Source organism: Astatotilapia calliptera, chromosome 12 (assembly GCF_964374335.1).
Source record: "Astatotilapia calliptera chromosome 12, fAstCal68.1, whole genome shotgun sequence".
Taxonomy (NCBI): Eukaryota; Metazoa; Chordata; class Actinopteri; order Cichliformes; family Cichlidae; genus Astatotilapia; species Astatotilapia calliptera.
Genome location: NC_137433.1, coordinates 23,363,669 through 23,386,078, shown reverse-complemented (window position 1 = coordinate 23,386,078; position 22,410 = coordinate 23,363,669). Strand labels below are relative to the sequence as shown.

At 38.9% G+C, this 22,410-nt stretch overlaps 1 protein-coding gene across 5 annotated transcripts in view; it reads left to right on the top strand.

Moving 5' to 3' along the window:
- pdlim5a (PDZ and LIM domain 5a) overlaps positions 1-22,410 on the top strand; it is a 67,680-nt gene that overhangs the window by 22,954 nt on the left and 22,316 nt on the right. For 4 of the 5 annotated variants that reach the window (XM_026188718.2, XM_026188720.2, XM_026188719.2 and 1 more), the window contains exons 4-5: positions 19,169-19,208; positions 19,753-20,183. In XM_026188718.2, the coding sequence (XP_026044503.2) occupies positions 19,169-19,208; positions 19,753-20,183 (471 nt within the window). The remainder of the gene's footprint in view (positions 1-19,168; positions 19,209-19,752; positions 20,184-22,410) is intronic. The other variant, XM_080309249.1, reaches the window with a different exon arrangement.

The following is a 22,410-nucleotide window of genomic DNA, read 5'->3' as shown; positions in this document are numbered from 1 at the left end:
TGAAGAGAGAAATGCTCATCTGTTTTTGTTTGTTTGTTTGCATGTTTATTTGTGCCTCTGCATCTCTCCCTCTCACTCAATTCAGATTTTACATTCTGTCCTCTCTTGGTCATTTTCCTTTTTTTCACCCCTCACTTTATGTGAGCCTCTAATTTGTGTCCAAATGACGACAGACCATAGATGTTTACTTTTGGTTGAGTGGTGGAGAGCACACACACTAATATTATAAGGCTTTCCGCTTCTCAAGGACAGAGTGTGGGCTAGTGAGTGTGCATGTGTGTCAGTGTGAGCAACAGATATTCACGATCTAGTTCTATTTTATGATGAGAGAAACAGGTCTTAGAATAACACTTGGCTAAGATGGATGGCCTGGGGCAAGTCGCAAAGTTTTGCTGACAACGATATGGAAGCCACTGAAGCTGAAACCAAAATCATTTTGCAGGAAGCGGTAGCTGTCATTCTATCCTTGCCTTAAAATTTGTTTAGAATATATCCTCCAATCTCTCAGCAAACTGATAAAACACCACGATAGGTTTCTCACTGACTGATTTCCCTGACAGTTACATACAGATTAGTCAGGATACTGTCAGACTGGTTTTGTATAACCAACGCTCATAGCAGCAAGCAATCAAGAAGTTACTGCACCCGAGGTTAAGAGATCTTCCAGCATATGACATTTTTATGGGACCACAAGTTGTTGTTGTTAGAGAGCATGTTAAAACACACCATTCAGCTATTAACTACCACACAGCTGGATGATATCGAGTATCATTCATTTTATCAGTGGTAAAACACATGTGGCCGTATTTTATTATGAAAGCTGCGCGATTAGAGGACATCTTTGGGGACAGTTTATTTGAGATTGACAGCAATTTGTGTCCCTTCTCCAAACACCGTTTACAATGAGAAATAAAATCAGAGTGTCTGGGTTTCTCTGTGTTTGATGGCTGACATTAACTGGCACTTTGATTGACGTAGTCTGTGTTCAAAATGTTTCATCCCTGGGTCAACATGTGGTCCATCTTTAATGGGTTTGCATGAATAATGGAAAGAACCAGTCTAGTCCCTTGTTTCTGTTAGCGTTTATAGGTTATCGCCCATTCGTCGTTCCTTTTCTTCCTGTTTGACCACACATTTTGATTGGCTTTGTCACTGGGTCAAAGAGCAAAAGGAATGAGAGCAGTGCGGCGATACAACAATGCATGTGGTGTCTGTATGTGTGTATTTTGAATGGGAGACTGGTTGTTATTCGTTTTCCAAATAAAGAGGTGGATGTGGAGAAGAGATGGACAGCAGATGTGTGAAGAACAAGAAAAGAAAAGCTGTAAAAGTAAAGTTGTCTCTACAAGGCTGTTAAATTGACATGAAGCTAAATATGTCCAGGCTACAAATTTTTTTTTAAGGATGGCAAATATAAAGAGCCAAATTATCCTGGCACTGACTGACCTCTTCATCCAGTAAAAAGCTGGAACAGAACTGGGATTTATTAACTGTAAATGCATGAATGCAAATACCATGGTTACCAGGGAAATCATCACACACGAACATTCATTTAGTTGTCTGTGAGAGTTTCTTTATTTCTTGGGGGGAAAACATTACAGTGAAGCAAGCATTGCCAAAATGGCAAGCAGCAGGTGCCAAAACAACATCAGTGGAAATTTCTTGCTGTTCCGTCTATCCCAGCTCAGATCAATCACTTTAAACTGATCAGAGCAAGAAAAAGTTGAGCCAGCTGGAAAAGTTCAAATGAATAACCCTGTGCATAAAGTAAAAACAAAATCTTTAGAATGAGCAACAGGTGAAAGATTAGTATTATCGGCACTTTTTGATCAGTTTTTATTGCTAAATATTTTATAACGTAGTGACTTTGTACTTTGTAGAAAGAAACTGACTACTGCTAAGTTCTTAAGTAAGGGATTAACTACTAGTACTTTTGTCAAGTCTTGACGTACTGAAGTTTGATGTTTTATTGTAAATGTAAATTAAGTCATACTTTGTGGTTTTCATCTCTGCACAAGGAGCCGGATTATATTCAACTGCAGCTGTGCATATCTCCCTCAGTTTGAATTCAGTTACGTTGCTGTGGGTCTGCTACCTTATCACAAGGTGGGTGATCAGTTCTGCAGACTTTTAAGCATCACTTAAATCTTTAATCCAATCCTTAAGAAGGATTTTGTTTATCCTTTTATATTTTCATGACAGACTGAAAAAATAAATTTCCCTGAGTTAGTGAATGCTGACAAAAGTGAGTATAAATCTAATGTTTGTTTGTTTAAAGCTTCAGTCTTTGCCTGATTTGTTTTTCTGGTCTAGGAATGCACTTTGTATTGTTATATGAATAATAGCTTTCAAAACACACTTTTGGTTCTCGAGCTTTGGGGCCTTGATGGCCTTTTGTTAAACAGAACCAGTGTTTTTGTTGCACTCCTGCTGAGAAAGCTTGGTAGAGACACTGAAAAGAAAGAAAAAAGGCTGAAAATGAGAAAACACAACACTTAAACAGAGATGGAGACAGATTCGTCATCACTGTTTACCTGAGATCTTTGCTTGCAACTTAAGACATAATTCACCTTGCAATAATGTCACCAGGCGAGAATGTTGAAACGTCACTACTCCTTGTTTAGATTCATATATCTCTATAAAACTATACTAGGATTTGATACGCACAGCTGTGGAAAAAAATGCAGCCAAGTTTCTGGGAGTTTGTTTTGTCTTTTCTTTTCTTTTTTTTCAATGAATCGTTTTTTCCGTTCTTATCTTCAGCGTCAAACTGAATCCCGGTTGATGAGACCAATAAAAACACCCAATATCTTGTTTGCTAAATGGGCTGTTTTATTGTGGGGAAGACATGTGGCGCACATGTGTGCATAGCACACTCACACACATACCACGCATGAATGCAAATAGACTTTCAGAGAAATGGTTGGTTAGGTTTTGGTACACTCCTTTCAATTTGCAGGGTTGCAATCTGTAAAATAGTTTCTCGATTAATCACGGAGTCTATTGGTTGTGGACGCAACACAACTTCGCCGAATCCTAACTGACATCTTTAAACTCCTTGTTGTGTTTGACCATCAGTCCAAAGCGGAAACATTTACTAATATTTCTAAACATTTAGAATTACAAATGATAGAAGCCATATGTGGTTGTGTAACGTAGCTTTTGCATTCAAAGTGACTTAAGCACTTACAATAGGTGTAGCTTATTTTTCTCTCAGCTGACTAATTTGTGGCAGCTTCATTCATGAGTCCTTCTTTAAAAGCAGGGATAGGTGCCAGAGAAAGGCATTAAAGAGGGAAGATATGTGGATAGGATAAAGTAGAGTAAGTTGAGGAAGGTTTAAAGAATGAACAGTAGTTCTGAACTAGAGGTTTGAATGCAGGGTGGAAGGAAAAGGTAAGACAATGTAGTTATACTTTGTTGTTTTAGAAATGACTAAGGCAGAAGGACATTTCCTTCTTGCGTGATGGCTTTGTCCTAAAGGGGTCCCACTGGTGAAGTGTAATACGTTTCAGCACTTAAATTCACCTCTTTAGCGATATCATTATTTTCTGCAAAGGAACACCAAAGGATTAAACTCTTCATTTCAACCAATTACCCCGTGCCTCAACAAAACCACCTTTGTATTTCACTGTTATGCACTTCGACTGCCAGTGTCTGGCTAAATGGTTTATTCCCCACAGTAAAGTCCTTTCGAAGCCCATTTGACTATTTAATGGACCCACATTCATGTGTGTGTTTGAGTGTTTTTCTCTAGTAATGGCACAGTGTCAAGGCCCCGATGAGATTGTTAGGGGGGAGAAAATGAAACACAGTTGACCTGATGTACCTACACCAACACAGGAACACGCAGCAAATGATTGCATTATTTAGATCATGCAAAGAAGACAGGATTTAAAGCAGCTTTTGTGTTGTGCTAAGTTAATTTTGTTTTCTTCTTTAATCAGCATGGAGATCTCCAACTGTTGAAAGCGCCTCAAACAGGATAATTGCAGTGTTTGACAAGCCTTTTCTTTGTTGCAGAGTTTCTAAATAGTGGTGGGGTCATGACATAACTTTTCTAAAAGCTCTTATGCATGAATGTAGGAGGCCACACAAAAAGACCTTAATAAGGGATAGATAAACAAAATCAGATATGAGATTTCGTGTATGTCTCAAGATATTGCTGCAGATGTGCTGTTGATGTTTTACTACAGTGGGACTGACCCCTTCCCCCACAATGCACAAGCATGCACATAAGTCAGAAGGGGATGTTTAGCTCACCTGAACACCCTATAATAAATTCACACTCATTCTCCATTGACAGAGAACAGCAGTGGTCTGCACACCTAATTGTCTACTCCTTCCATGCACAGAAACCCTGCAGACAGAGTCACACACACTCGAGCACACATACATGCACAGAGCTCACATAAAATAAAACTCAAGCAGCTGCCTGATTTATTTTGAGCCTGGAAGTTTGGCCTGTGCTCAGGGAAGGGGTTGTGTGAGGGAAGTTTACGTAGAGATGGGGTATACGTTTTCATTTTGTTTATGTTGTGTTCTCCGAAAAGCAGAGACACAATCCCTGCGTTGTACCAGATATGCCGATGCTTGTGCACGGCCACGTGTCTGTCCAGAAAACACAAGCAAGCACATGTGCACAGAGAACAGTGATGTGTGAAGAGAAGTTAATTGTGACTTCTAGGAGTGAAATTGATTAGTTTTAATTGCTTTAAAATGAACAGAAATACATTTCCCAACAGACCACTTATATATCTCAATGTAATCTTAAATCTAAGAAATATGAGAAACATGAGAGAGCATGAGTTACATAATTGGGGGAGTACGTGTCAGTTACCTGTTTGTGGGCAACACTGATACTTTAATATAATGATGCACTGCCTGTTTTTAGCTTACACTTGAAACCCAGTATGGATGGCATACTTACTTGGAACGAACCGCCACGTAACAAGAACAACATGTTTGAATGACTCTGTCTTTGAAACCCAAAGACAAAATCAGATTCCTTGTTTACAAAAACATTGCATGGTTTTAGAAATTCCATCCATACATTTTCTTAACCACTTAACCAGTTCAGTGTCACAGGAGTGCTGGAGCCTATCCCAGCTGTCATTGGGTGGGAGGTACAAAAAATACGGCGGTTAATGCAGCAATGCTGACATTTGGATTGCTAAGATGTTTTGGAGCCAAAAAAAGGGGGCACGGATGATGTGTTTGTGTGCGAATGTCAGGAAAATAAGGCATCATCGAAGTTTCATATTGAACAGATTAAAAACATGTGAATATATAAACTCTCAGTTTGAAGTCAGAAGACTGAAACAATTAATCCAAGTTCTAGCTTTTTAAGTCAGATGGAAATGAAATTGAAATCAAGCACATAGTGAAGACATAACAAGAAATGTGGGCGAGAGAGTGCAAATAATCCAATGGACGGTGGTTGTTGGGTGATGCTAAGCAGCTTCTGGTGATGGTAGACATGAACACCTAACAGCCTAATTCATGAACGTAGAGCTAGGTATTCTATATGTTGCACCAATTTAAACTCAAATGCAAATATAAATAAGAGGGAGAGTTTAGTAAAAATGTATAGGAAAAAATAAATTGGAGGTCTACTGAAAACAGTGAAAATATGGCACATTACCGTGTGTTAGAACTTATAAGACTTGCACCGTAGCTACAGAAATTCACAGCTCTTTACAAACCCTGTGTACTAATAGATTCTCTCTGTGCAGCTGCCATTGCCACTTATATGCCTTTGATCATTTGCCAAAGCTACGAGTGCTAAACTAGGCTCACCTGTCTCTGTCTTTCACGGTCTGTACTATTTGCCAAAGATCAGCTAAAGCTGATGGCCGTCATCCTTGGCTTGTCGTATTCACTGTTCATATCCTAATACCAGCTTCATGCACCTGTCTCTGTACGTCTTTTTTTTTATATCCTCTTATTTTTGCCAAAAAAAATCCCCCCCAAAATATTAGGGGTCTGTGAATCTAGCCCCTAGATATTCTCAAGCCAAGAACACTGCGTTATGCTCATCTGTCTCTGCTTTTTTTTCACTCTGTCTCTTTTTTCATCTTTTTTTTTACTATTCTTTGCTATTTGCCAAAAATATCTTAGTGTAAGCCAAGAGCACTCATCCTTAGGCGAGCCAGCACTGTTGAATAATACCCAGGCAGGCAGCTGGAACAGTGTGAAAAATCATCTGGACTGACAGAAAGAGAAAAATAAGAAGCTACATATTGTATGTGCTGAGTAATTACTATAAGTGCATCTCAGGCTGCAAGACACCATGAGAACATAAACGGTACAATCGGCAGCTTTGTTCCAAATAAAATAAACTTGTAATTATAGTTACAAATGACTCTATAATAAATTGCAATTAACATGTTTTGTAACATAATACACACTTTTCCCAGACATGATTTGTTATGTTTTCCTTCAGTTCTCACATTAAGCTTTAGGTCTAGGTACTGTTTTCAGTCTAGACTAGGCAATATAAATTCATTTTCAGGCAAAATTCTCATTATGTATTCTGTATGTTTATGCTCATTTTATTACATGATCAGATAAAGTATGCTCAAAAATTCTACTAAGTGTTTAGGCACATGTGTTGAAATTGATCTGATTTTATAGTGGAAAGAAGCTGAAAGAGACTCAGGTATTTGTTCAGTGAGAGCCAGGATCATATTAGATTCACTGTCATGGACAGTACTGTGCAAAAATCTTGAACCACCCTTCATTTCTTCATATTTTCCTAGGAAAATGGGAAATAACAGCAGTGATTTATAACAGACACATATGGTAATACAGTATATAAGGTAAAAGTTCTAATGAGCTTCAAAGTCAGTATTTGGTATGACCACATTTATTCTTCAACACAGCATGAGCTCTCTTAGGCGAGCTTTCTTGTCATTTCTGTAAGTATTCTTCAGGAATAGTTCTCCAGACTTCTTGAAGGACATTCAAAGCTGCCTTTTGTTCTGTGAACATGATCCCACAGTGCCTCAATAATGTTAAGTTCCGGGTTCTGTCGAGACAAATTCTTGATTTGCACTGTGTATTGTGTTTGGGATCATTGTCATGCTGAAAAATGACACCAATTCGTATAAGACGCTGTCCAGATGTGCATCAAAGTCTGATGATACATTTCTGTATTCATAATTCCCTCAATTTTAACCAGATCTCCAAGACCTCTTGCTGAAATGCGACCTAAACCTAAATGCGACCTAAATGACACAGCCTCCACCGTGTTTTATAGATTGGTGCAGACACTCACTGTTGTAACTGTTTTCTGGCCTCTTTCTGATTAATGACAATTTCGATTCTTCACTCTGTAAGACCTGCTGCCACTGATTTACAGTGCAGTTCTTGTGTTGTTTGGCAGAACCCAGCCTTTTTCCCTGTTTCCCTTACTTAGGAATGGCTCCTTGACAGCCACCCTTCCACTGAGACCATTTCTGATTATCCTCGGCAAATAGTACAGGGATCAACCAAAGGGCCAGATGTATCTTTCAGGTCTTGTGTCAGGTCTTTGCTGGATTTTTTCCTATTTCTTAAAGACATTGCTGGCATTTTATGTATTATTGGAACATGTTTCGTCGTTAAATTGTCTGATATGTTGAGTAGTCACGACACCGGCTCATCCTTTGAGATAGGTGCCTTTTTGTGTTTAAATGAGTCATAGATAAGTGTTAAGTGGCTTACCAGAAGCCATTCGTCTGATAATGGTCAGGTACAAGAGCTGGACTATAAATGAGTGAAAAAATAGCCAATGTTAGGACTTTAAAAAATTACAAGAAAGTCTGGCTCCTTGGAAGGCAAATATAAAGAAATGAGGCATACTACTATAGCCCTGCACGATTTTGAGGCATTGACCTTACATCACTCCGAGAACAATGGAAGAGTTTGTGTATTTTAGGTAAAGAGCCAAAGAGAGAAAAAGCAAGAACCAGGCCAGGTAAACAGATACAAAGTATCCAAAACAAGACGGAAACAATTCAAGGAAACTAGAACCAATCTAGTAATTCCTGAATCTCTGTGAATTAATGTTTCAAAGTGATTTTGATGCACATTGATATCCATAACCCTTTCAACAGACCTAAGGCCAGATGTGGAATATGGAAAACACTTCCTGGTCCAGCTGTGGATCATTTTGATGAGCAGACAGTTCTGAATAATGTTCATAGCCTGAGCCCTGTCTCTTTAGCCTGTCTTTCTTTCTTCTATTTTATGTATTATTCCTGATGTTGCTGCCTTAAAAATACTTGTGAGCTGCCAAACAGAAGAAAAGAAACTGGGAACTGCAAAGCACTAAAATCAAAAGACAAAAACATCGACTTTTTCCCTGTCTTGCTGACATTAACAGTTTGTTGTTGGCACTTTTGCAGCCTGCCTATCACTGTTGCGCTGTTTATTCTTCTGATGAAAGCACTTGGAGTTGATGGACTAGTACATGTTATAAATACATTGAGACTATAGTTCAGTACTGGATAGGTCTTGCAAGACTACATTGCTAAAGAATGCAGCATCAGTTCAACCTGTTTTAGATCCCATAGAATCGTGTGTCCTCATACAGCTTGAGCCCTGTAACATTGATCTCTCTTATGAAGAAAAAAAGTACTCAAGTACTTCTGAACAGAACCCCTACTTGAAACAATACATTCTTCTTCTGTCTATTATGAAATCACATCACACCCAATCAAATCAATCTTCGACTGGGTGTGATGTATAATGCAAAGACAGCTCAGGGTGCACTTTTACTCTATAAGTAGATTTGACAGTTTGATTTGAATAAACTCATGTTTCCTTTGGATACTGGTCTAAAGTCTCTCACTGCTTTTTGCTTTGTGTGGTTCTTATTAAGACTGTCAGCTACATAGACACAATGATAAATGTTAAATAGACCTGTTAGTAGAGCAGGGCAATATGACCAAAAATATTTATCACATCAGTTATATCGTTATCTGCGATAACGATATAAATGATGATATAATTGACACTAGACAAAATACTTTACAACACCACAACTTTATTAGTGCAAAAAAAAACCATCAATGTATCTTCACTTAAAAAAAAAAAAATCAAAAATCAAAGGATTGATTTTAAGTGTGCCGTATTTTCCAAACAACACAGTAATAACGACGGCCCGCTAGCATGCTCTACCAAAAATAGTGCTTTGTTGTGTATCTGACGGATGAAAGCTAAACCAGTGCCACACCACTGAAGTTGCAGCATTTATACAAACCAATTCTGGTTCATCCGTTTCATTTAACGATCCACTTTCACTCTTCTCATTCTGCGTCGCCGCCATGTGCGTATGTAAACAAAGGCTCTGCGCATGCGCGTTTTACCCATATTCTATCGCGATATTTCATTTTCCTATCGTTGCCCAACATTACACTGGTATCATCATGAACGGTATGATATAGCCCAGCCCTACCTGTTAGTATTACAGTATTACATTACCATAATTCCAGCATTTAGAAAAGTATTTCTACCATCATAAATACAGGTGCTCATCTTTCTATTAAAGTGATACTATGATGACATTTATAGTTAGAAGAAGATGGAAAAGGGGGGTGCTGAAAAGATGGTGACTGCGAGTTGTGCGAACAATTTTACAGGACTATTTCGGGACTCAGATGATAACTGATCCAGCTACTAGAGGCGAAGCTGTGTGCAGTATTTGCCTCAAGAAAGTTCAGCTGACCGATGTGTCACCAGGTGTTGTCATTGCCTGATTTTAGAAATAACAGTCAACAGCAGATAAGGAGGTGGTCCGCTTGCCTCCACCCCAGAGAGAAGGGTTACATCTCCTGGGTCTAGGTGCGTCTTGCCCCTCTGATGGCGGGGGTACCTGGACCTGGGATATAGAGTATGTTTGGGGAGTGTGACTGTCTGTGCAGTGTCTATTTGTGTCTGTCTACATGTTGGGTGAGTGCCGAGTATTTGGTTGTGCATATGGGGTGGGAATGCACGTTTGTGTCCGCGTGTGCCTGTTCGTCTGTGTCTATATGTCAGGTTGGGTCTTAGACTCAACCTCTCTGGGTACATCTCAGGCCCTCTAAAGTACGGAGGCCTATCTCCCCTCACCACACTCCCTGCCGGTGGCTGATCCCCTCAGACGTTGGTGTGTTGGTGGTCCTTGTCGTCTGGGGCTGGGCGATCATGTATGTACCGGCTCACTCCTGGTGGCCAATTAGCGGGGCCGGGCGCTTGTGGCCCAGCTGGGCTCCTTCCGGGGGGTGGGATGCCCTCAGGCCTCTGGCCTCTGGGCCTGAAGCTCGGTCCTCTCTGGCACCGCTGGCTGCCGGCAGAGCCCGCGGGCACGCCACTGCAACCCCCTCTGGCCTCTGCTCTGTAGCTGCGAGGTGACCTCTCCTTTGGGGCTCTACTCAGCTCTTCCCAGGAGGGTGGCACGGTTCCCCCCCTTTGGTGGTCTTCCTCGTGTCCTTGAACTCTGGGGCCTCTGGATATCTGGGGCCTGGATCTCCTCCATACCTGCTTCATACCCTGGTGGACGGGGCTATGGCTCCCCACACTCCCTAGCAGATCGTTACATGGAGAAACCTTTGGAATACAAGCATGCTGATCCACACAGGTATGCACACAGGTGTACATACGGGTATTCACAGACGCGGACTACAGCTTTCTTGGCTGCTGCCTCAAAGCACATTGTGCGCTGTCTATCTTGCGTGCTGCACAATATCGTTTCTACTGTTATCTACTGCTAGCTAGTTTATTGTGATGGTGCTGTTTTTTTTTATTATGTTGCTCTTTGTTGTTTGCTTTCTCTTCTGTTTTTTTTTCTCCATACAGGTGACCCAGGTGTTTTGTTTGTTTTTCTTTTTTTTTTTTTCTTCCCCCCCTTCTCACCGTCTCTTCTCCCCTTTGGTTTTCTCTCTCTCCCTCTCTTTCTTTCATTCTTTCTCCCTGTCCTATCCTCCAGTTATGTCTGTCCCGTTTGTAGCAACTGAAAATAAAATAAATTCATAATTATAATAAAGGTCAATCAAATGGACCAATATGGCAAGGCCATGATGATCCACTTGGTAAAATAAATCCGCTTGGCATCTTTCTTGGCCTTAAGACAACAATTCTGATGGCTAAAGATCCAAACGGGACACACAAAAAAATATATATATATAAATATAATGGATTGGATTTATATAGCGCTCTTCAAGGCACCCAAAGCGCTTTACAATACCACTATTCATTCACTCTCACATTCATACACTGGTGGAGGCAGCTACAGTTGTAGCCACAGCTGCCCTGGGGCAGACTGACAGAAGTGAGGCTGCCATATCGCACTATCGGCCCCTCTGGCCAACACCAGTAGGCAAGTAGGGTAAAGTGTCTAGCCCAAGGACACAACGACCAGGACAGAGAGCCCGGGGATCGAACCGGCGACCTTCCGGTTACAGATGCGATTCCCAAACCCCTGAGCCACGGTCGCCCCGTGTAAATAAATAACAGTCAACTTATTCTCTGGGAAGGGAGGGTGCTTATTATTGTATATACATACATGCTACAGTTATGGATGTTCCTCCAACTAATGCTCCAGTGAATTAAACAGAAATTTAAATATAGATTAATGACCTTGCTTAAAAGTAAGCAGACATTTCAAGTGTAGATAAAGTAAGCATCAGTAGTCTTCTCTCCTTGCAGGTTAGCATCCACATGACTATATATTAAAAAAACAGCACAACCTTCCCCCATCTTTTGCATAGCTATCAGACTCCAGCAGCGCAAGAGTATTTAAGGCCTTAATACGGTCTTGCAAAAAAAGGCTTAATATTTCAAAATTCTATAATCTAACTTTATTTATTTTTTAATTGTTCATTTATTAATTTATTTATAACATTCAAACAATTGGATACTACTGCCATCTGCCATCTGTGTGTTACCTTGTTGATGGGTCCTGATGACAGACATGAATAGATCCTGGTGACCCTTAATCTCTGCTGCCGAACAGTTGTCTGTGTAACACAAAGACAGAAGGTCAAAGTTGGCTGGTGTAATGCTCTTGCAACCACAGATAGCTGTAATGAGAAGTTTTAGTTCAGTTCAATTTTATTTTATTTACAAAGCGCCAACAATTACATGACCCCCTACACTGAAAAAAAGGCCATGTTGGATTTACTTAATTCAATAGTGGACATTGGTTGCACACAAATGTTTTGCTTTGGCTGAAACTTAAACAAACGAGTTAAATCAACACAACTTATTCATATTCAACAAACCTGTGCATTTTGTGTTCAGAAAACGCGATTGAAACATGTTTAGATGAAGTAAGTTGAGCTCTTGGAATATTTCAATCCTTTACAATTTTATCATTTTATGTCAACACTATTCAATAACTTTTACCCCAGTACTACTTCGTCACTTAAATACTACATGTTGTCTTCATATTACATAATGTTTAACAAAGTCTAGAGTCTGGTTACCATAAAAATTTAATGGATCTACAGCAACTACCATCCTCCTATCTTTAGCCTGGTTGCAGGGTTATAACCCTGGAGTGATAGGTTACAAGGCAGGGTACACCCTGGATAGCTCACCAGTCTGTCACATAGAGACAAACATCCATTTGCATCAGACTCTGGATTTGAACCCAGAACCTTCTTACAGCACTAACCACCACGCCACCAATCCTGGCTTATCAAAAGTAGGAAAGTTATGATTTCAAGGCTTGATGCAGAATCTTCTTTATGTTTTTGTCCTTGACAGGTTAAACCACAATAAATAGTGCTAGCATGCACGGGGTGTGGGTGAAGTTGTCTGCCTCCAGTGATTTTCCTGTGGTTTAAAATCTCGTGTGATCTTGTGATCAGTCTTAAAGACACTAACCACTCTTACTAGATTGTATCAGGTCATCTCAACAAGAACAAATTAAGTTGTTAAATTTCGTACAGATCCTACATGATTTAATTACGTTCAAGATAGCAACATTACATTTTTGTGTTCAAATTACACGGTCGACTTTTTTTAAATGTAACAACCACCCAATTTACTTTTTTTCAGTATATCAAAAAAAGTAGAGGCGGCTGCTCGACTTGACTGAGATGGATGCCTTCCTCAAACCACGATCCAAAGTTTTACTTCTCGGTCAGTCTCCTGTGAAAGAAGGCTGTAAAAGTTTAAATTAGATTTAAAAAGACAACTCAGGATTCTAGCTCTGCTATTTACTGCCTTGCTAGTCTAGAAACAATGCAAGCATTCAGATCAACTCTGTGCCGTTACACAACCACTCAGCAGTTGCATTAAAGTTTCATGTAAAAACAAACCATCTGCCCTCTGCCTCTAAAAGATATATATTACAAGACTTTAGTGTTTCATAAAATTGGAAAACATCTAAAAAAAATTTAATACTGTAAACGACTGCATCTGTTTTATTACCCTAAATTATTTCATCTGTGCTTCAGCAGTAGTTTATAATAGAGCATGAGATTTTAAATGGTTTTTCATTGATTTACTGTTTAATGTACTTAATATACTGACTCTATAAACTATGTGTATTGGCAGTAGACTCTAGGTTTTGTGACTCATGTTTTGGATTTTTATTCACAGTTTTTATCACACAATTTTTTCCCACTTACTGTGGAGAAATACACATTATGGTTATAGAGGTACTGCCTTTAGTACTGTTGACCAGCAGACTCTAACACTACCTCCTTTCTCCTGCGCTGATGGGGTTTAACTTAATGGGTCTGTTTCCTCTCATGATTTGCTTTAAGACTCCTTAGGGTACCAGTCAACTGCTGTGTTTTTGTTAGAAAGTGAATTACTATAAAAAAATATTTGTTGCCATGTCACCAGAGTAAATACAGTTGTGATATGTTCAGGCTTGTGTTGCCTCTTTATTACTTTCCCACTATTAACCCCAAGTTTCTAGAAGTAAACTACAGACAGAAAGATTACTGAGGAAGATCTGCAAGATCTATAAAATGCAATGTGTATTTACCTAAATGTAGCGGTTTTAAAATCAACTGTATACTAAGAAGTATTAAACTGAATGTAATCTAGCTGCATTAGCAGTAGGTTGTGTCAGCGTTACATGCAAGCTTTTGTGGCCCATCAGATAAGCAGGCCTAGATTATTGTTGTATCTTAAGAGCTTGCATCCATGAAAACCATGGTCAGTTTGTACCCCGGGTATTTGTGTTGGCATGTGCATTTATGGAAGAGGACAGAACTAAAACAATGTAGAAAAGATTTTTAAAAAACACCTCCCATTTATCGTGAGCTGCATAATGTTGATCTTTCTTGATACGAGAATAACTGACGAACACCTAAAATGCAGCTGTGAGAATACTACTTGTATGTCTTTATTTGTTTCAGACTAAGTTTATTTGACTGACTGAAGATACTGCTGTGGCTTTTTTGGTCTGGTCACTTTCAAAGCTCCTTTTAGGGCCTCATGTGATGTCATATGTATTTGAAAGGCCTGCTGAGGCCAGTGTAGAGATAATGGTGGGATGGAGAGGATAAGAAATGTGGAGGAAAACACACTCATACCAAGATAAATGGACATGAGTAGAGTTCTGTCACATGCACATGCGCGCGCGCGCGCACACACACACACACACACACACACACACACACACGCACAGCCTTGTAATGCTACATTAGGAGATGTTTCTCATATGGCCTTGCCTAACGTGAGGGCCGATAATGACAGTCAGAGTCGGCTTCCAGATCTATTTAAGGACCATTTCTAGTAAATAGTATTGGTATGGAAATAGTAGCAAATGCAGATGTTGTTGGATTTGATCACATCATAACAACACTGACCAAGTCCTCTCTAATCACTGCACACAGAAATTGATTATCAAACACCCAAATGGTGAACCACATGTGGCAATAATCCTGCCAATCGCTCTATTTTTAGTGGTTCCCCGGCATTTTCTCCTGCACACGTGTGTCTGTCTGCTCCAGTTTAAGGTAGAACTGGGAAAAGATTGAAACCAAACCATCCTCTTCATCTCCCTTTTTTCCTAATAAGGTACAGAACAAGAAATAAATACACAAAGGCTAAGAGTATGTGTCCCACCTTCGGGAATGACGACTGCATACATTTTAGATGTCTTTGTTTATTCTCTAAGTCATTATCTCTTTTGTTTAAAAAGGGTGACCTCACTCTAGGGGTCCAGAGGAAAAAGAATCTACATGAAAGGCAGGAAGGCAAGTTAGAAAGAAAGGCAAGATGATTAGAACAGAGACAGATACAAATGGTGAGAGCTGAAATAATAAAGAAGAAGAAAAAACTGGGAAGCGCTAAGAGGAAATGTTTTTTTGTTGTTGCTTTGTAAAGTACTGCCTAAAAAAAGGCACAGTTATGTTTGTATGTAAATTAAGGAGCTTCTAAAACCCTTAAATCTTCACAGTAAAAAAGGATGTGTCCTCTCAGACTAGCTGAATAAGTTCCTATATAGTGTGAAAAATTTATCAAAGTTTTTCCTAGTATCATTTTGACACTTGATAAAATGTGTATTCTTTCCTCACTCTACTATTTTAGCTGTGTTATGGACTAGGAGTCAATTAATCAATTTCAATAATTCAGTAGAATGTTGTCATATTTTTATCTTTGGATCTACTTGGTTCAAAGTGTTTTGATTCCAGTTGTGTAATCCCAAATATTTCTATCCTGCAAAAGAGTTGCCCAAAAAAGACAAATTGTATGCAAATCAGTGTTCATGGTTGTTAAAAACATGTGAGCAAAAAAAAGAAAGAAAGAAAGAAATGGTAGGGTGTACTAAATCTAAAAATAAACTTGGACAGACGCACTTTGTGCCTCCATGTGTGTGTTTGCATTCATGAACGCTTATTTGAAGGAGCATGTCCCATGGAGTGTATAAACTGGCCCTTGTGGTCTGTGTTATTGCATTTTCCCAGCAACATTTCCAGGACCAACCTGTCCTGTCTGAAATCACTGTCACCCCACCCTCTCTGCGTGTGCATGTGACGTTTTTGTGAACAACTGGATCTTTGTTGTTTCGCCACCTCTAGCGATTGTGTCATCCATATGGCAAAACACTTACTTAAAGAATTTTAAAATTCTTACACGTGAATGTGGGTATTTGTGCATCTCTGTGTATATTGTGCTTGTGTAGTATAATCTACACGTATTTTGCCTGCTAACGGCTCCTAACTCGCACACACAGACACACATACGGGCAACAATCTCCTACTGATTCAGTAGTGTTAGTTCCTTGCCGGTGAAGTTGATGGCATGTCAGGGCACAGCCCTGGAAACATCACTCAATGATGTCATTTGAGCAAGAATAGACCAAAGAGATTAGAAACAAATGCACAACTGAGAACATGGAACAGCCGCGATTGTATGATGTGGGTGATTTGAGAGGAGACGAAAAAGAGATACCTGCTCTTCATGATGAGGTCAATTAATCTATCAAGTCTGCTATAAAACAAATTAAAAGATACACATTGGAGCTATGTAATTAGTGAAATAACACACAAGATTAAATTTAATATTAACATGATGCTGCACCAACACCCACCCAAACCACAGAATCTAATTTTTACATTATCCTCCGCAAACAGTGAAAAATCTAATGATGAAAATGTAGACAATTTGATACAAGCTCAACTACTGATTACCAGCATACAAAGAAAAACACAGTTTATATTATATTCTTTTTATCCTTAGCAATCACACTGTTATGTAATAAAATGTCCATGAACATTAAACAGAGCAAAGCAGAGACAGGCATGTAGAGCCTGACAGTTAACACGAAACATGGACAGATAAAAAATGCATCAGGCAGGGAGCAGAAACCGATTTTATAGCAGCTGCTGTGAACTTAACCCCTAAATGGATCGCTACATTAAGACAAAGAACACACGGATGCACACACAGTGTTTCCAATTTGGTGTCCAGGACAGATGAACTGCTATGTTTGTCGCTGTCACACTATCAGTGTCTATAGCAGCAGTTCAATTTAGGAGCCTCACTTTTCACTTATGAAGAAACATTAAGGTTTTACATCTTCTCTTATAACCCATCATATCGCTGTTATGTTGTGGCAATTTATCAAAATTAAAGAAAAATAAAACTGTTATTTGTTTATTTAGTGACTGCTGATTGTGTGTGTAACTTTTACCAAGTGCAAGGACATTTTTACACACACTTTCTCCAGTTCTGAGTTGTTATTAACAGCTACTTAAGTTTCAGGAAGATTAACCTTGATGCTCTCATGAGTTCTGCCAAGGTTGAGCCAAGTCAGAGGACACATCTTATTAAAACTGTAGGTTTCTTGTTTGAAACCTAAAATTCAATTTGACTGTGAGGACAGATCTGAACCTCTGTGAGTTAAATTAGACTGCTGTTTATATTCACTTTCTAACAGCCATCTTTTCCTCCTAACATGTGACTGTAACCATTTCCATGCTAGTGTTTTCCAGTTATAGGTGCGGTGTAATCAAGGCAGTGGCTCACAGAGATGACGGTATCAGATTTGAAATACCTTTCTGACTAACCCAGTGTTCCCCTTACTACCCCGATGTGCCACACATATTTCCATGGTATTGGTTGTGCTCATGAGATCATGGCTGTCCCCAGATTAGCCGTGGGGATATGCTGGACTGTTTATGGTTTAGTGTGTCCATGGAAACGAACCCAAACCGTCAGGAGATGAGAGGATACAGGTGACTTACTGACACACAAAAAGGAAAGATGAGCTGAATTGTTGCAAACAGGAATGTAATTGACACTACAATCAACCTATTGTGATAGATAAGTGCAATAACCACAATCAGGATGTCTATGCACAAAGAATTTTATCAGTAAAGGTTCCTGGGGTCAAAATACAGCCTGGAGTGCCGAAAAGCCTGTTACAGATACTTTGCTTAGGCCAGTTATTTTCTCTTATTTCCTTTTCCTAAAAGTAAAAATGTGTTGTTTGAGTGTGGGATCTGCATAAATTCCTGTGTTCAAAATCTACGAAAGTTACAGCCACGATAAAATCTGTTGTGTAACTGTTCAACACAACATTTGCCCATAAACTGTTCCTGCTGCAAATATGATTTGTGATTATCTCAGTTCTGGCAAAACAAAACTAGTGTGGAACAAGAGAAAAAGAGAAAAAGCCAAGTCCGTATCTGTGTCTGGAGACTGATGAGATTCTAGCTACTACAAGGGTGCCGGTTCAGATTTACAGAGATGAAGGACATGAACCTCCCTGAGGAAGTTTCATGAAGGATTGCTCTGAAAGGAATGCAAAGCAGCTGATATTTACATGTCTGCAGTTACTGTGCAGTTTGCTTAACCTTTAATTTATGTTAACTTACATATGACCCCCCTTTTTTACATCCTCAATCAAGCCGTGTAGCACTGCACAACCGTTTGTCATTTGTTCCATGTGTACCTGTTTGTTGGTAGTGTCACAAAAGTTGATCTCGAGTGTTTACTGTTGCTGATTTGATTCACTTATTTGCATTAATTAGGTGCTGTTGCATTGATGTCATTTTAAACCACACAAGTCAGCAAAGAATATTGTCAACAGATGAAAAAGGATCTCAGTAAAATTAGTATTGCTATGAAGTGCTAAGCCAGAATTACTTCTGGGCAAAGTTAAGAGTGTAGGGAGTTCCAGACATGCTCCTCAGATGACCTTTAGGGGAGATCAGAGCTTAAAGTGACATCAAGAGTATCAAACACCAACTGTATCAGATTAATAGAGGTCTTTATGAACTAAAAACAGCTGCCTTTAGTTTAGACAGATTGAAAGAAGCCACAATTTTCAGCTCCAGTAACTAGAATTTATTTGTTTCATGCATAGACACACACCAGGCCTCTTTTGGTGCTCTCATAAATGATGACAGAAACGTTTCTCAGTCTTGGTTTCTATGCTGAAAGCTCAAGGGTTTAGTTGTAATTCACTGTAACCGCTTGTTTTTTTTGTTTTTTTTTTAAATAAACCTCAGCAAAACCTAAAAAATGACAGTATGGTATTAGCACTTTTAATATTTCTATAAACATTAGCAAACAGTGTGGAAGAGCTGGTGTAATTTTAGCCGCATGGTGCTGGCTTAAAGTCACAATGTTTGAAAGGAAATAATAAAATAAAAAAATAAATAAAAAAAAAGAGTGGTGTGCCATCATAACTCATAAAGTTTTCCTTTCCCTTTTTCTTTCTTCCTTTCAGGGCCCCCAGTGTTTCTAAACCTCCTCCTGATGCACCAAAGGTACTGTAAAAATATGAAACTCAGCTCAAAGTGCAAATACTAATCACTCATTAATTAAAGCAAGGCATCCCAGGTGAATAATTGGATTTAGAGTAGCTGCATATTTGTGTTTGTCTGTGTAGTCATGTGCAAAGTGAAACATGTGGCCAAAACTCCTTTTTCCAGAAAAGAGTAAAATAAACAAATGAATTCATTAAAGTAAAAGTAAAGTAATTAAAAAGCTGTCACCTGGGGTTCCTTGTTCTCTAGTGACTTCTTTTTAGCGGTTAGAAGTTGTTTTGTTGCATGACCACCACTTTTGTCTTGATTCATTTGCTATGTTTTATGGTTACCATGAATTACAGTCAGGTATACTGGTGTTTCCCTAGTTTTTTTAAAATAAAGAAATTATGATTGAAGTTTATTTTAAACTGTGTTAACTGAACTACTTATACTAGACAAACATATAGACATGAATATGTAACCTGGGAAACATCAGCATAGTGTGTGATTTGATGTGATTTATCTGTGTTTGTATTTGCATGCTTTTCTCTCGTATCGGTAGGGCAACAGATCAGACATCATAAAACCGGTAGCCATTGCCCATCCTCCTCTTCCACCCCATCCTCATGATTATTCATTCAGCCACTCTGCTGTGTCCAACAACAAGGCCCCCAGACCTTACGGGGACTGCAAATCAGAGAGTGAACACCCTCCTTTACAGTCCCCTTTTGCCACTTCCATCCCCTCTCCGTCCTCTGCCTTTACACCTGCATCCTTCCATACTAGTCCTCGTCCTCCTTCTCTTTCTCCACCTCCTGTCTCTTATCCATCCTCTGCCTCCTCCTCCCCCCCTGTCCTCGTCCCGCCTCAGCCTTCGGTGTATAACACACCAATCAACCTGTACTCCACTGAGAATGCGTGTGAGGTGGCCATGGGGCAGAGGCGGGGCCTGTTGGAGAGTCAGGGTGGAGCCTTACCACTGCAGTTTAATGGGTGAGTGGTGGCTTTGTAAACTGGTTCAAACAATTAACCGTTCTCGGCTCTTTCACATTCCTCAGTTTTATCCACTGAGACCGTCTGTTTGCTCTCCTTATGGGTATTATTGCACATTTTTACTACCGTGCCTGCTGGATGATTACCAGGTTCAAATTCAAACACCAGTTGAAATACCAATTTATGCAGTAACCTGTAGTAACCCGTGGTGTTTCTCTAGGACATGTTTACAAGGTTATAGTTAACTTTAAGTCCAATGCATTACTTCTTACAGCACATAATATCCAAATATATATTTCAGTTATCCTTTGCCAACATTCCTAAAAGAAAGCGCAAGTTTGCAAACATCTGGGAAAATTTTCTAGGTGCCAGACCAAAGAAACATTTCAATTCTGAAATTCAGTGAAAATAAGAAAAGACAAACAGTTAGGCGTGCTTTCTTAAACATAGTAAATAGCTTCCAGAGTTTTCTTAAAATAGTAAATAAAACATGCCATGACGCTTGCTGTGGGAGGATATCACCTCATTTTAACTTGTTTAAATGCAGGTGCAGTCTCACTTCTATTTTTTGTGCTTGTGAGCACATCACGCTCATAGGTCTTCATTTTATCACGAATCACTAAGGAGAACCTCTCCACTGTTGACCTTTATAAGCGTATTGGAAGGATGAAGAGAAAGATGGAGTCAATAACTATTCTCATCATGTTCGTGTTCTCTGTCATATTTTTTAAAACTCTATTTCTCTTTTAAATCAATCACCATCTTTCACATCATAGCTGCATGGAACTGTCTTCACCAACATATCTGCCATCATATACTCTTCCTCCTTTTCTGTCTCAACTCGTCTTTCAACCTTTCTAGAGCCATAGTGAGTATAACTAAGCTATGATGCTGTTAGTATTCTGTCTAAATATATATCCTCCATTGGTAACTTTAGTAGTTTGGTATTCTCTTTGCTCTTATTTTAAGAAAGAATTAGTCCGTAAAGTGTTCAGTCTGGAATCATATAAATTTAAACATGTGCAAATGCCTACACTGGCAATTTTTAGTGTCCTTAACTTGTTCATTTTTTTAATTAAATAGTTTTGAAAATAGGAGGTGCCAAGTGGACCGCTCCTTCTCTGACTCATAATTTATCAGTTCGTTCCAATTACATTTTCTCTCTGAGCGCTTTTGAAACTAGTCAGTGGTCTCTCTTTCTGTAAGACTCAGCAGTCACTAGTGATCTGCACAATATAATCTTACACCGTGCAGACGTGCGCACGTACACACTAGAGACTAGTGATGCATTTTAGTCACATACATGGCCTATCTCATGTATCAGAGTTAACATTTAATACCACCTCAGGTAATTAAACTACTTTATTAAATCTTGAAATTGATATTTCTTTAGAATTGTAGTTTTTTATCGATAGCTAATCTCATTAGCAAACATATCTCAACATTCTTTTTAACTTTAGTTACTGAAGTTACTCCTTTGCTCCTGTTTTCACTAATAGATTCACATATTACATCATTTTAATCATTCACAATCCATCTAAAAGATTTACTTTCACAGCTGTATATGAAATGTGTAGAAATTATATACACATTGAAAACATAGTCACCGTTATGTCTACATAATTACACAGACCAAACTATGATTTGATCTATATTTCCATGTATGCTTAATAGCAGGTGTATCTATTCTATTTATTTTCTACTGTTGCTGATATGCATACAGCCTGGCACTACATGCATGTATACAGCTTTGCATCTTGCTTGTTTGCATGCTGCATGTTGCAAATAATTTGTGCGGTTTGTTTCACAGGGGACTTATGAATTATATCTTTCAGTGTATATTACTGTAAGATATATATATATATTTAAATATATATATATATATATATATATATATATATATATATATATATATATATATATATATATATATATATATATATATATATATATATATATATATCTTACATGTGTGTGTGTCACTGTCAGTCCCTTTCAATCCTTTTTTCTCTGCTTTCCAGACGGCAGCATCTCGTCAAGTGACAAAGTTAGTCTCTGAAGCATGTCACATGATTAACTGGCCACTTTTCTTTGTTACCTGTTCAGACTTCTCTGTGCATGCATTCCCATATGGAAAAGAAATAGAAAAAACATATAAAAGACTTGCATCAGATGTGGCCTACTTCATATAGTGAATCAGTTGCATTTACTCATGAAAGTGGCCACT